The 14,232-nt window shown below is 41.0% G+C and overlaps 1 protein-coding gene across 3 annotated transcripts in view; it reads left to right on the forward strand.

Annotated features, from left to right (window-relative positions):
- Positions 1–14,232, forward strand: part of LOC115796019 (solute carrier organic anion transporter family member 5A1-like) — a 41,570-nt gene that overhangs the window by 12,561 nt on the left and 14,777 nt on the right. For all 3 annotated transcript variants that reach the window (XM_030752215.1, XM_030752216.1, XM_030752217.1), the window contains 2 exons: positions 10,593–10,725; positions 12,279–12,499. In XM_030752215.1, the coding sequence (XP_030608075.1) occupies positions 10,593–10,725; positions 12,279–12,499 (354 nt within the window). The remainder of the gene's footprint in view (positions 1–10,592; positions 10,726–12,278; positions 12,500–14,232) is intronic.

The following is a 14,232-nucleotide window of genomic DNA, read 5'->3' on the forward strand; positions in this document are numbered from 1 at the left end:
AGGCTAAACAAGTGGTGCACGGCACAGCAAACCCCGCCCCTGGCACAGCAAACCCCGCCCCTGGCACAGCAAACCCTGCCCCCCCGACAGACATTTTAGCTGATTTTGAACCAGTGTCACACTCTACTGAATCACTGAGATAACACACAGGTCCTATTGTCCATGCCCATAATTTGCTAAGGTTTAAAAAGTTAAGTAAAATAACTTTAATTTTATGTTTTCATTTTTTGTAAAAGTTTAATCTCTTATAATAAATTACACAATTTGTCAGCTGGGAGATAATCTGGGAATCGGATTGTGAGTCAAAAGTTGTGTCGTATATTCGTGTATCCGGATCCTGTCCTAATCAAATGTTACATGTCCACAGACTGTAGTGATAGGCTGCTTACTGCAATAAATGAGGATGATGTATTTTTTTCAGCTGAGATATGGCCAGAAATATCAGTTAAATGGATTTTCCCATGTTAAATATAAGTAGCCTGTAAAGCCAGAATCTGGATCAGATCCAGATGGTGTTCGGTTTGGCACTAGTTCTTGGTGCTCCGCATATCAGATGAATCCAGTCCGAGTCTACGATATAATTAAATTACTTTTGATTTTACCTTTTATATTTCACCTTAAATCCTGTTTACCTTGCTTTCATTGGTATATTTTTTTTCAGCACAACCTCATGTGACGCTACAATTATGTTTTTGATTTTGACATAATGTATTAACACATTGGACCTTATTTTTTTTTAATTTAAAAAAAAAATTTTTTTTTTTCAACAGTGAAAATCAAAAGCGTGATTAACAAACTATTTTTATAACTTAAAATACAAATATAAGTTGTAATTTTCAAAAACTTTTTTACTAATTTAGCAAACAAAAAAATTAAATACAGCTGTTTACATTTAAATGCAGGCAATGCTTTGGGTCTTTTTGTACAACTATTTACAGGTGACACAATAAGATGCCACACAGTTCCTGTCTCCCACAGACACCTCCAGGTATGCCCCTCCTCCTGTTGTACACCTGGAGACGGCGTTTACATTTGAGTCTGCCTTTGGTGGCTTTTTGGCAGCATCTGCCTTGTCCTTGACTATACAACACACTAAACACAACACAACACACTACACACTAACTGTGCACTCTGAACACGCTAAAATCTCAAAACTCACTGTCAGTATCACCGGCTCTCTTTCACCCCGTCACTCTTAAAACTTTCACCTGTTCTTCAGCAACCAAACGCAATGCGTTGCCATATAATTTTTTGATTGGTTGATGTGGTGCTTTTTTCCACCAATAGGAAAGGGGGTGTTTGTTTTTTTCTTTGCTCACAAGCACTTCCTGCTAGTGAAGATCCCGTTTTTACTCTTGCTTCCTGTACTGAACACGCGTCACATGTGAGGACAGTACAGCGGGTAAAAACATGTCACCAATTTTCTAAATAAATATATTACCAAGGTGCTATTGGCATCCACATATGCAAATAAACCATATATCTAAATCGTCTCCTGGAGATGTTTGTAAACAGATGCTCTTTGCCCCCGCCCCGTGTTGTGACCTGTATGAACTGGTATCCTGGCAGATAAGGCTGACTGTACCATCTTATCATGTAGTCCTAGTGCTCTCCTGGCTTTAAATGTGCTGCTGCTTTGCTGAGGTGTTTTTTGGAACCTCGTAAGGTGTTCATAATGAACACAGTACCAGATGATTTTTTTGAGCCTACCTATCCCAGTGTATCTCTTTATGTTTTCCTGCTAAAGGTAGCGCCGGTAAAACGGCTGCATGACCTCAGACACCTGTCCCCCCTGTTTATTTCTGTGTTTGTATTTCTTGGATGGGTGTTCTGTTAACTGTAATTTCCCCATTGTGGGACTAATAAAGGTATTCATTCATTCATATGTCCATACAATAAGTTATATATAAAAATGAGAAATGACAGGAAAAAGTATTGTACACATGAAGAAAGGGATGTGCAAAAAGACGTGAAGTCGTGACACCAGCTGAAGTCTATCAGTAATTAGAAAGTAATCCTGCAACTTAGTGCAAATTAATATCAGCTGGTTCAGTCCGAGCTGATGGCCTATACAAAAGTGTCTCATTACTAACGTGTCACACAAGGAACGTCTCGTGATGGGTAAAAACATTTAAATCAGCTGATCTAGGCGGGGGGGTCACTGTTCATCTTTCATGCAAATACCCCCTCCTGGGGTGGGGGTGGGGGGGTAAATATTGTCAATTGAAGTTTGGTTTTTCATTTCAGTAAATGTGTGTTAGCTCTCCACCTGTTTTTTGTTTGTTGTTAGACTTGTATATATCTCGTCCCTTGTCTACAGAGTTCCTATGCAGATCTATTCACAGAGATTAGAAATCTGCTAAATAATCTTAAACTATACTGAGGTTTGTCCATTGCTTAAGTGTCTATTTTATCTTCACAGGTTCTCAGTAAAGTCAGTATTACAGTCTAAAAAATGATTATGCAGTTCATTTGTTACCGCTCTGAATCAGTTTTTCGACATTTGAACCCTCATGAATGAGTCATTGCAAAGCTGGTGCTGTTGCATTATAATATTTCCATTTGACAGAATAGTGAAGGCATAAACTACCATAGACCTTTGATGGGTTACACTGGCTGGTTTATTTCCATACTGATGTTGTGTTTTCTGTCCCTTATTTCTTGCACAGATTTCTGATATTGCTGGTTCCATATAAATGAACTGGACTTAGTTTTGATTTAGCACCACTCGAGCCTGTTAAAACTGTACATTGTCTTAGTAGTGCTTAGGGAACAATTTAAATGGAATAAATGTAATAAAGTGATTTATACATACTCAGGGCTAAAACTAAAGGTAACTTTGCCTCTCATGCTTCGCTCTCTAGTAAGCTCCACTATTTTAGAACCTGCAATATTACAGCTTTGAAGTATCTGTGGTTTTAGTACATGTGACTGTTGAGGTGTAGTTTGGTGGCCGGATTTGTCAGGAGCGAGTGAAACACTGACAAACACGAAGATCAGGAGCGCGCACCGAGGTGAAACATGCAGGAAGCCTCTTCACAGATTTCATGGAGGCAGGGAGTCTGACGCTAGCGCTCGCATCCCGCCGGGAAGTTGTAACCAGACCTTGCTGTGTCAGCAGGTTGCCATGACAACCCTGTCATACCATAACATTTCATTGCCCCCCCCCCGGCCTGGGCCGGCCCGGCCTCAGCGCTGTCTGTCCGGCTCTCTCTGTCTGACTAACCACTACGCATGGCTCAGCTTTTACATCTGCTGTCGTGTGCAGCCGCTTTGTTGTACACCATGATTAAATCAAACCTCTAATAAAACAAATGAAACTTGGCAACTGCAGTCCTGATTTATGTCTCTGATTTATCAGAAGTGGGCTGAAAGCTTACAAGCTTGAAACTCCTGATGTTTTTTTTTTTAAGTTAATTTCAGAATTACATTTATTACCAGCCTTTTGCAAGCTGTGAGCTTTTTCTCTAATTTACAGCTGCCCTAAATCTCTTTCACAGCCTGGGTGTGTGTGTGTGTGTGTGTGTGTGTGTGTGTGTGTGTGTGTGTTGCTGCTCCAGCAGGTCCAGACTCCTATAATCAGTGTAGCAGGGCGCCCAGCTACATATGCAGCTTTTGTACGTGATGCTGTAACACCTGAGAGGGCTCTCTGTGGTCATTATGCTTGATGTTGATGCAACTCCTGTGCTGAATAAGAGTGCTGATAATCAGTGTAGGAAACTGCTGAGAGTATTACTGCACATTAGGGTATCTGCAGTTACCAACACACGAGTTAACGACGTGATGCTGCCCAGGTGAAGGGTGTGCTCGAGAGAAAGAATTGCCTGTAAAAGGAAAGATGGATAATAAGCTACCTGCTCACTGCAACAGCTGATGTTACAGCCGCTAAAACATGACTCAGAGTGCAGTTCAGATTGTGTCTTAAACCAGAACCAACCAGATCAGACTGCTTGGCTGCTTCTACCTGTTGTGTAACAAGCAGCATATTGAAGCACTCTGTGTAACTCCAGCACTCCGTCAAGGATCGGGATATTATATTTATGTCTCAGAGAGATGCCAGACTACATGTTGTAGAACTGAAGCTTATGAGGAGGAGGTGTGTGTGTGCGTGTGCGTGTGCGTGTGTGTGCGCACTAGCAGTATTGCTCTAAAAGTTTCAGAAATTCGTGGAAAGATTTTTGCCAGATGTGGGGCTTAGCCCAACTAGACCTGGATCCCTGAATTTTTGAGGGATTCTTTATTATTGTGATGTTGTACATTTACAGACAGTTACTTAATTATAAGCTTTAATATCTAAAAAGGTGAGTTTGTATGGCTCCATAGTGTAGTGGGTTACACATTTGAGTGACAAGCACAAGGTCCCTGGTTCAGTTCCAGCCAGAGACACATAACCTTTGGGGTTGCGTCAGGAAGGACATCTGGTGTAAAACTTGGTCAAATCAAGCATGCAGGTTGTAAACGTGCTCTTTAACACATGAATTTGGGCCGTTTAACATGAGAATCTGTGTCTATTGAGTCTCTTTGGAGCCGGCCTCAAGTGGTCATTATATGAACTGCAGTTTTGGCACTTCTGCATGATTTTTGCACACAGTGGTGCAACAAAAGTAATGCAATCACTTCCAGCATGTGGTACACATTGCTGTTTGTGCTTATTACCTGACAGGATGCGCAACTGTGCAAGTAGATTAGATCCTGCAACGGGATATCAAATGAGGACCCAGAGGGTGCAAAGGAAAATCACAGAACAGCTGGAAAGATGAGACATTCTGGAGAAATTTTCTGTTATGATGACTTCTATTCTTGTTCAAATGCTGAAGCACTGATTTTTATTATTTTATTTTTTCTGAGTTGTGATACCTGTTCTTCAGACGTAGATTGCAACAAGTTGAGTGCATCTCAAGTGTGACTGTAAATGGGGGTTGTGCTGATGAATCATAACTGTGGCATAAGTCATCATTGATGGCGGGAAGTAACACTAACCCCAGTAAACAGTATGTTTTGGAGAAGAATAAAAATACATTTTTTTGGAAAAAAGGTTGCAGTGCAGCAGTTCGCACTGTTGCCTCACAGCACGAAGGTCCAACCCCCCCATGAAGGGTGGGCAGGTGGATAGAGCAGAGCTAAAGAGAGAGATGGGCAGCTTTTTCAGCGTTTTTTTTTTTTTTCCCTGCATGTTTTTATTTCTGCATCATAAAATGTCCCTGCAAGTTTCCAGGAAAAGAAGCCTACCATCAGGGGGTCGAACCATGAAGGGCATCAGGCTGTGGTTGGTGGCTTTACTGGTGAAGTTAAAGTCACTGGTTGCTTTCAGTAAATAGGCTGAAATGCAGAGCAGTGATAGGTGGAACGATGAGACAGAAAATCAGTTTGCTTTAATACCCAAAGACGATTTCTCTCCATCAGCACAAACACAGCTGCCTCGACAGCAGCAGGCTCACGTCCGCTCCTCCTGCCTCATGTCTGCTTTTATTCCATCTTTTTCTCTCATCTTACTTCTCCTGAGTTTCCAGCAGCATGTTTTTGTGTGCATTGTTGTTTCCTGTACTGATGGGCTCAGACATTTGTCTGTTGTCCTTTTTTTTTTTTTTCCAACCTACTTCTTTAACCACTTAAGAAAAAGTGCACACTGGCTCCTTTGAGCATTCGCTTGTAAAACCACTTTTAACAAATTAAGCATATTACTGTTGCTTAATTAACTGGAAGGACTTTCTGACCCTCGCCAAGGCTGTAGACTTACCTTGCAATTTTAAAGACAGCGATCCAGATTCACACCAAAATTTACAGTGGACCTATAATTTTTATTTATTCATTTTTGGTAATACTGTTGACAGACAGACAAAAATCGCTGGAGTTCGTTCCAGTGCAGGTCTCTTCTGTGTGCATTTTGCATGCACTCCTCTTGGTGCTGGTTTAATTCTGCTTCCATTGTACCCTCGACCAAAGCTGGAGGTAGCTGTAGTGGCTGCACACTGATCCTAATATTTAGGATGGCTTAAATGCATAGAATGAATTTCCTCTGTGGGAATCTTTAAAAGGTTTCTTAGTGTTCTCTATGAAGCTTTTATTTATTTATTTATTTGTTTAACAAAAGCTGTAAAAGCTGTTAAATTAGCAAAATGTTTAATATAACTAACATATATGATTGAGAAGCTTTTAGAAAAGCTTTTGGTGCTTGATGGTAATTTATTAAGATTTGATTCCCGGCCTCCGTTTGAAATGAAGAGCAGCAAAGAAAAGCAATCATCTTTCTGGTCCCTGATTACTTTTTCATAAAATTTTAATGGAGATTTCTGTCGTCACCATCTGTCTGTCTTTGTGCGATCTGTCATCTTTTCAGCTTTTTCTTTTTCCTCACCGTCTCTCTGGCCCCTCATATCTCAGCTCGGTCCGTTTGCCCGCCCCACGACCGCCAGCGTGCTCATCTCTTATCCCTCTGAAGGCGGTCACGTTACTGCATCACGTTGTGTAGCACGGCAGCCTGCCAGCCGAGGGTTTTCCCTCTTCTTTGGCTATATGAGGGATTATCCACGATACCGCTGGGTCCCCTCGGAAAGCCTGAGCCCTCAATCCCATCACTCTGTTATCATCCCAGACTCTGGCTCCCGTAGTCAGATGATGCAATAGTCGAGTGGAGAGACAGGATGGGGAGTCAGACACTGTGCTTCTGTCGAGATGCTCTGCAGATGAGTAACTGCAGCTCATGCTGCTGCCGGCATTTCTGGAATGTGTTGATTTGATGAGAAATGTGTGCTGAATTTTGTCATTTTGCTGAAGGTTTGGGCTTTTTGAGGAATATCAGGCAGGCAGGAAAAACCTTACACTACATATGTTATTTTTATTTAAATTAAATGTTAACCATAGACATTTGGCTGAATATAAATCAGCACTTTTGCCGCCTTTATCTCAGATGAGCGGTGGCTGAAAGCCTGTGAGGAGATCAAATCTGTCATGAGAACATGTGCTTCAGTTGGACATGTGAATTAAAAAAATGACATGTAACTCTGGATTATCAACAAACCTTCAGATTTTTATTGAAACCATTTCTGTTGGATTAAGGCTTTCAGGTTTTAACCTGACTTGGATGGATGTATATATATATATATATATATATATATATATATATATATATATATATATATATATAAAAAAATATATATATATTTTTTTTAATGTGGCAGCATAAACCATCTCAGCTGAAATACTTCTCACTCACAGCAGTGATCATCACTGCAGGCGGGTGATAGCCTCAAAATTATGTCATGATAATTCCAGAAAATTTGCTATACTGATATTTATGATACAGAAAACAATACTGATCAGGTGTGAGTAAATGAGGGGCGTCTTCATTATATTATAATGCAACAGTACTGACAGAAACGTGTAAGTACAGAAGCACCTAGAAGAACCTAGGTACGGATTTCCCTGAATTTTTAAATAAAAGTATAAAACAACTTCTTCACTTCAGTTTTACAGTAACCAAAGTAATTTAACTGTCTAAGTCATCAGGAGCCTGCATAATATTGTTACATAATAAAACGTCTTCCTGGGATGTTGTATTCTTTAACCAGCTGCTTAAAGCGCTGCTTTTCCACCATCACCCACCACACGTCAGTAATTTCCATCCGCAGTTTACTTTTCCTGTATGGAGCGCAGCTACCGAGCGTTCATTTGTTTACATTTGGGTTGTGCATCAGCAGTTGCTGGTATCTCCTCCTTGCGTGCCGTTGTAGCCTCTTTATACTCGACTGTGTGTTTTTGCATCAAATAGTGAAACAAGTTTGTTGTTTCCACCATTTAGTGGGAACAGTTTTGTTGTAGGTTGTTGAAGTAGCTCCCTAAGAAAGATCAAACAAACAAATATCCACAGCTGTACTCATCAGTGTGCAAAAAGTACAGATAACTAAGTATATGCAACAGGCTGGCGACCTGTACAGGGTGTACAACACACACACACACACACATGGGTGTAGAGGGCAGTGGAGGTGTGGAAAAATGTGTCAGCGATGATCCACTCAGTGTTTAAGGGTCGTTTTTCCATCGCAGCGATGGAGAACTTTAATGCTGCTAATGTGGATGAAACGCTCCGCTTACACAGAGACAGCTGAGCTGCAGAGTTTAAATGAAGCATCGAAGCAACAAATTAGTGTCGAGGGTTTTTATTTTTAATCAAATCATTCGAGTTACTCGAGGAATCGTTGCAGCCCGACTTCTGTTGCTTCTAACATTTGCTCTGAGTGTTGATTTGACTCATATCTGAAATTGCAACACAGCCATTTTTTTAACTTGTGTGCTTGACGATTTTATTTGCACTAAAATCAGAAACATGCTGCCATTCTTGTTGGGTTTTTGGGTGAAGCTTCAATCATTCGTCGTTGAATACTTACAAATCTCCAAAACTTTAAGGTAGAACAAAAACAGGTTTCAGAAAATAAGTGAAGTGATTATTCGATATAGCAATAAACAATAAAAATCAAAAACAAAAGTGAAGTCGTTACTGACAGAAACCCAGTGCTCCCAGTAAGTTCCCAGGACAGTTAGAAAACGCTCAGGTTTCTCCAGCGGCTGGCCCAGCTTTGAATTTTTAAGTCACACCACCGAGGGGTGGGGGTTGGGGTGGGGGGGGGTGGGGGGAGACTTTCAACTCCAGCCAAGGAATTAAAGATTTTTATTCCCTCTAATTGGAGAAATCTTATTCTCAGCCTCACGCAGCCCCCTTATTGCACAGTCATATGATCAACACACACACACACACACACACACACACACACACACACACACACACACACACACACACACACACACACACACACACAGCCTTTTGTAAATGGCGAGATTAGTTCTAGTTTGAAGTGTTGCATAAGGTCTGCAGTTAGTAAAATGTCATTGGGTTCAGTATAACGTGGTAACTTTGACACAGAATGCAGTATTCTGTAATTGTACACATTACTCTGTGCTAATGCAGTAGTACATGTAAGTATTCTTTCAATGTACACTTTTGCTGTTTTCACATTTTGAGCTCTGATCATCCAACTATAGACTCGACCAGTTCTGAATTATTCTCTTGTTTCAGTAAATGTTATTTATTAGCTTCAAGTCCAACATCAGGTTTTCAGTTTCACTCATGACGGCAGAGCAGTGCCCACTGAGGCACGGGCTCATTCATTCTCATTTCAGTCCTCGACCACTTTCAGAGGAATGTTTTTGTTTGTTTGTTAAACCACTTAACACTGACCTGTCAATCACTGAAGCATAAAAAAAAAGCACTTAACTCAAGGGATGAACCAGTATTGTATCCACACATAACTGGCATCTTAGCAAAAAATCAATCTCAAACTGTACCTTCATGCACTTTGTTACCAGCAGCCTGTCACAAAAACATGTGGCGGACAAAAGAAGTGGCATGTCTAAAAAAACATCTACAGCAGGTGAACAGTGTCCTTAAGTAGTAGGACAAAAATCCAGCAAAGACCTGACACAGGACCTAAGAGATGCGCCCGGCTCTTCAGTTGATCACTGAAACCTCATCAGAAAAGGTGCCGGTGGAAAAGCAACCATTCTTAAGGAAGGGAAATGGGGAGAAAAGGCTGAGGGATAACAAATTACACAAGAACTGCACTGACGGTGGGGGCTCTGTTATGGTATATGGAATAATGTCAACATTGATTGAATTATGAATGCAGTTTTTCAACTTGAACTTGAACTTAACTCAGCATTACTGCCACTGTCACACTGCTGCAATAGTAATAACTACTGCCAAAGGTAAACACACCCACCTTTTTGTCTATAGCTGCCCCCCCCCAAAAAAAACAAAAAACAAAAACAAAAAACCAATTAGTGTGCATTAGAAAAAGAAATCCATTCAGGGTGCTGTCAGTATAAATTATTCCACTGCCAATTAGATGTACTTGATAAAACTCAAAGTTCAGGATTTATTGAGGTGCAGCAGATCAATACTGGGACACGTGCCGACACATTAAAGGAGTCTAGTGGGCACTGCTGGGGATGGCAGTGTCTGACACAGTCAGATCAGACTTTGGCCAGTTCTTAACCTGCCAGCTCCTGAGGAAAACGTCTGTGGGATGCTGGATTGCAGCAAATATGGCAGCTAACAGTCTGCTGCATTCACTGCTAGCCAGACTGCATGGAAGCTGCATGGATCTTCTATCCATGCTGCTTTCTCACCTAATCCATACAAATATAGCACAGATTAATGTAAAGTCGCTGCTTCCTGTTATGTGCAACATGTCAGGAAAACTGGAAAATATCCAACCTGATTCTCCCAAACTTGTGCAGAGTTCATGTGTGAGGATTTTATCCTCCTTTTAACTCATATTTGGGGCACCTTAAACTTCACAGCACCTAACAGCACACAGACAGAGACGTTAGCTTTTGATGGACTGCAAAGACAGATAACTGAGCACAAAGCAAAAAACTAGCATTAATATTGGAGTTAATTCATCAAAAATGACTCCAGAGGAACGATGAAGCTGCTTTGCGTCTGCTGTGTCTGTGTGCGACTCTAAAAACTGTTTTTCTGTTCAGCCAAAACATTTTTAAAGTTTGATCTCTCTGCTTCTCTCTCCTCTTTTCAGCCATCATGTATGTGATGGGAGCGCTGGGCCCGGCGGCTGGTTACCTGCTGGGAGGAGTCCTCATTGGCTTTTATGTGGACCCCAAGACTGTTGTCAACATTGACCAGAGTGATCCCCGATTCATTGGAAACTGGTGAGAAGAATCTGCTTTTAACTCACTGAAATGTAAATATGTTCGTGGACATTTTAAATAAAGTTTCATCAAAGCAAGTAGACTGTGTGAGTATTACTACTAATATCAACACAGTAATTTAAACATCCCTGTTTTCAGTTGGATTCACCAGTTTCTCAGCACGTTAATGGTAAATAAAGTATATTACCTAAAAATATAATTTGCTGCGGGCCATTCAGTCCCTGTACAACCTCAGCAAGAGCTTGATCCATATCGCCGGCAATAAGTTGGACTTGTTTCCTGTGGGTGTTGGATTTTGCCGTGGCTGCCCTTTGTCACCGAATCTGTTCATAATTTTTATGGACAGAATTTCTAGGCGTAGCCATGCGGTGGAAGGCTTCCGCCTTGGTGGCCTCAGAATCTCATCTCTGCTCTTTGCAGAGGATGCGGTCCTGCTGGCTTCATAGACATTTCTGCTCTGCAGCCTCTGAACTTGGTGTAACAGCACATTAGCCTGCTGCTGCTGCTGCTGCAGGTTCTGGTTAGCGTGACCCTCCAAACCAAAAGTAGCACTAATGCTGGCAGCTACAGTCCAGATAGTGGGAAGCATTGAGGCTAGCTGGTTAGCACTGGCCCCCTGCTGGGCCTAAGTATCATGGGTTTCTTTTTTTATATGCATAAACTGCAGCCTTTATCTTAATGTATCTTATTAGCCTTTACCTTTTTGCACATCTAAATAGATCTTGGATTGTCTTGGTTGTGATTTATTACTGTAATTTAATACTCATGTCCATTAATTATAGAATAAGGTAGGCTCAATCAGTCGATCAGCTCTTTGCTGTATGTGAATGATTTGTCGCTGTATTCTGGGACAGGCTGTAAAGTGGGAAAATCTTTTTCTCTCGTCCCCTTACTCTGGGTGCAGAGATGCAATGAGGCCAATATAGCTGTGAGCGCCTCTGTGATTAAATGAGTCACCGGATACACTTTGGCGACTGTGTGTGGTAAAGACTGGGGCAGTAATAACAGACAGAGTGTACTTAACTCACAAATAAATAATAGGACTCTATTAAAGTCTGGAGGGGTAGAATACATGTTGTCCCTATTCATCTGTGTTAAATGTGTGAGGAGAGGAGGAAACTGCTCCCAAAAGGGGCCACATTTGAAAACACTCTTCCAAACTGCAGCATCGTCTCACATGCATGAGACATGTTTGCTGTTTAGGTCACGTTTTCACACGTATCATCCATTTGAAAATCTGTTGGCATGTGTGAGATGTGGTTAGTCATCTATTTAGCGCTCCCAGTGATGCCTTCCTCTGACTGACAGTATAACCAGTGACTCACAAGCAAACAGCCACGAGCTTCCTACATGAATTATAGGTGATGATAGCAGGAAGAAGATGGTGTACCAGTTTATGTGCGCATTAATGAGGCAGAGATAAGATGATACCAAGTCAAAGATTGACTCTTTGGTAGCACAAGGAGGAAAAAACTGGACTCGGCTTTTAATAAAAACTTAATTGCTTTCCTGTGTTTTTAATATTTTATTTGAATAACCTCTGGGCTGTGCAGGTGGAGCGGGTTCCTGCTGTGCGCCGTGGCCATGCTGCTAGTCATCTTCCCCATGTTCACCTTCCCCAAGAAGCTGCCTCCCCGACACAAGAAGAAGAAGAGGAGGAAAAAACTGAGTTTGGACGACCTGTCCAGCGATGACGACGTCCTCAAGGAGAAGAGCAACAACAACAAGACCCAGACGGTCACTTCGTCCATGGGCTTCGGCAAGGACATCAAAGGTACTGGAAAATCGATGATGTCAGGTATGAGTGTTTCCCAGAACCGTGAGGCTGTTTAAATATAACTCTTTAGTTCAATTTGCTGACCTTTGAAATGCCAGTCTAGATGCTCTTTCAATTGTAATGAATGCAGAACCCACATCAGCCTCCTGTAACTGAATAGCAGAGTAGATGTTTACGGCACAACTGCAGCTATTTCCAAGGTGCACAGAGAGGAGAATAAAATGTGAAGAAGTTTTTCTATCAAGAGCCGTTTCCGAGCAATTTTTGACCCCAAATATCTGTGTGGACATAATGAAGGTGATGTAGCTCATTAAGTATGAATTAGCCTGTCAGCATTACTGTAGGTATAAACATGTGACTACTCTGCAATGTAGAGTATTTGATACTTAAACTTTGCATTTTCCTTACAATAACAGTGCATTTTTGTTGTATTTATGAAACAGGACTGAAGTAAAGAAATTGTGTATTCTTTTGGAAAGAAATGAAGCAGAGGAAAAATACAAGTTAGTATGTTTAGGCCTGCCTAGAAACAGAGCACATGTAAAGCCACGCAGTCCTCTTTGAGTCCTACCTGTGTTTGTGCAAGTCAATCACAACAAAAATATCCTAATTTCATAATAAATAAAACTGCGTAATATTTTTAAAAATAGTACAAGTAGAGAAAAAAGGCCAGTTTCAGTGTAACATTGACTAAAAGCATAGTGGCGAGCCAGCAGCGTTGGTGGTGAAAGCAAACAAATCTGTTCACCACAATTAAATTCTATATTTTACTCCATGAGACCTTTACTGAGGTCAGCAAAATTAAGAGGATAAGTCAGCAGACAATAGATGCAGGCAATGATGCACATTTTAGTAGACAGAATATCAGAATTTTTTTCAGTGTATAGCCGACATATTTTTACAACTGGAGAATTAAAAAAAAAAAAATTCCTAATCATAAACTTGTAGTTTTCTTTCAATAGCATAAAGTGCGACTGGAGACGAGCAAAAAGAGCTGCATGCTGGGCCAAAGCTGTAGCTCTAAGACTCCTGGGTTAAAGCAACAGCTGCACTTATAAAGAATAACTTTATTACTTCCCTGATGTGTTTCAGATTGTAGCCTTCATTAGGCTTTACATAAAACATATTACAGACAGTAGAAGCATAGACATACACCGCTGAGGCACCAGCAGGGCTGGGCTGAACACACAGCCATGGCTGCCAGTCATTGTTCATGCTATGCTATTTAAAATCTAGTCTGCAGTATGTTTTATATAGACCCCGATGAATGCGGCAAGCTGAAACAATAAAGTTGTCCACATACTGCATTTGTTGCTGGAGCTTTACCCTCTTCAGGCATGCGACTAAATTTGAAAAAATACTTCTGTAGCATCTTTAATAGTTTAAAAAGTAATTAAAAAAGGATTCTGTGTTGGAGTTGGTGCTCGGACAGCTCCTCCACACACAAAACTTAGACAGCAAAGTAAACAGAGTGACGTGTTACTCCAGGATTTTATTTTTTTCCTGATGACTGCCACAAAGTTTGGAAGAATAAGTCCAAATTGAGTTGTTTTCAGTGCCTCTCTTCCCAAATCGGAACATTTAATCCAGCCAGAGTACAGACGACAATTAAGGAAACAGCCTGTGATTGAGGGCTGCAATTTTAGTTATTGTTCAAGATTTTTTTCCTAACAGGAGACTGTGGAGGGCTAAATGGTTCTCTAAGCCCTGTGTCAAATATTTAATATTTA

This window comes from Archocentrus centrarchus, chromosome 17, assembly GCF_007364275.1.
Source record: "Archocentrus centrarchus isolate MPI-CPG fArcCen1 chromosome 17, fArcCen1, whole genome shotgun sequence".
NCBI classification, from domain to species: Eukaryota; Metazoa; Chordata; class Actinopteri; order Cichliformes; family Cichlidae; genus Archocentrus; species Archocentrus centrarchus.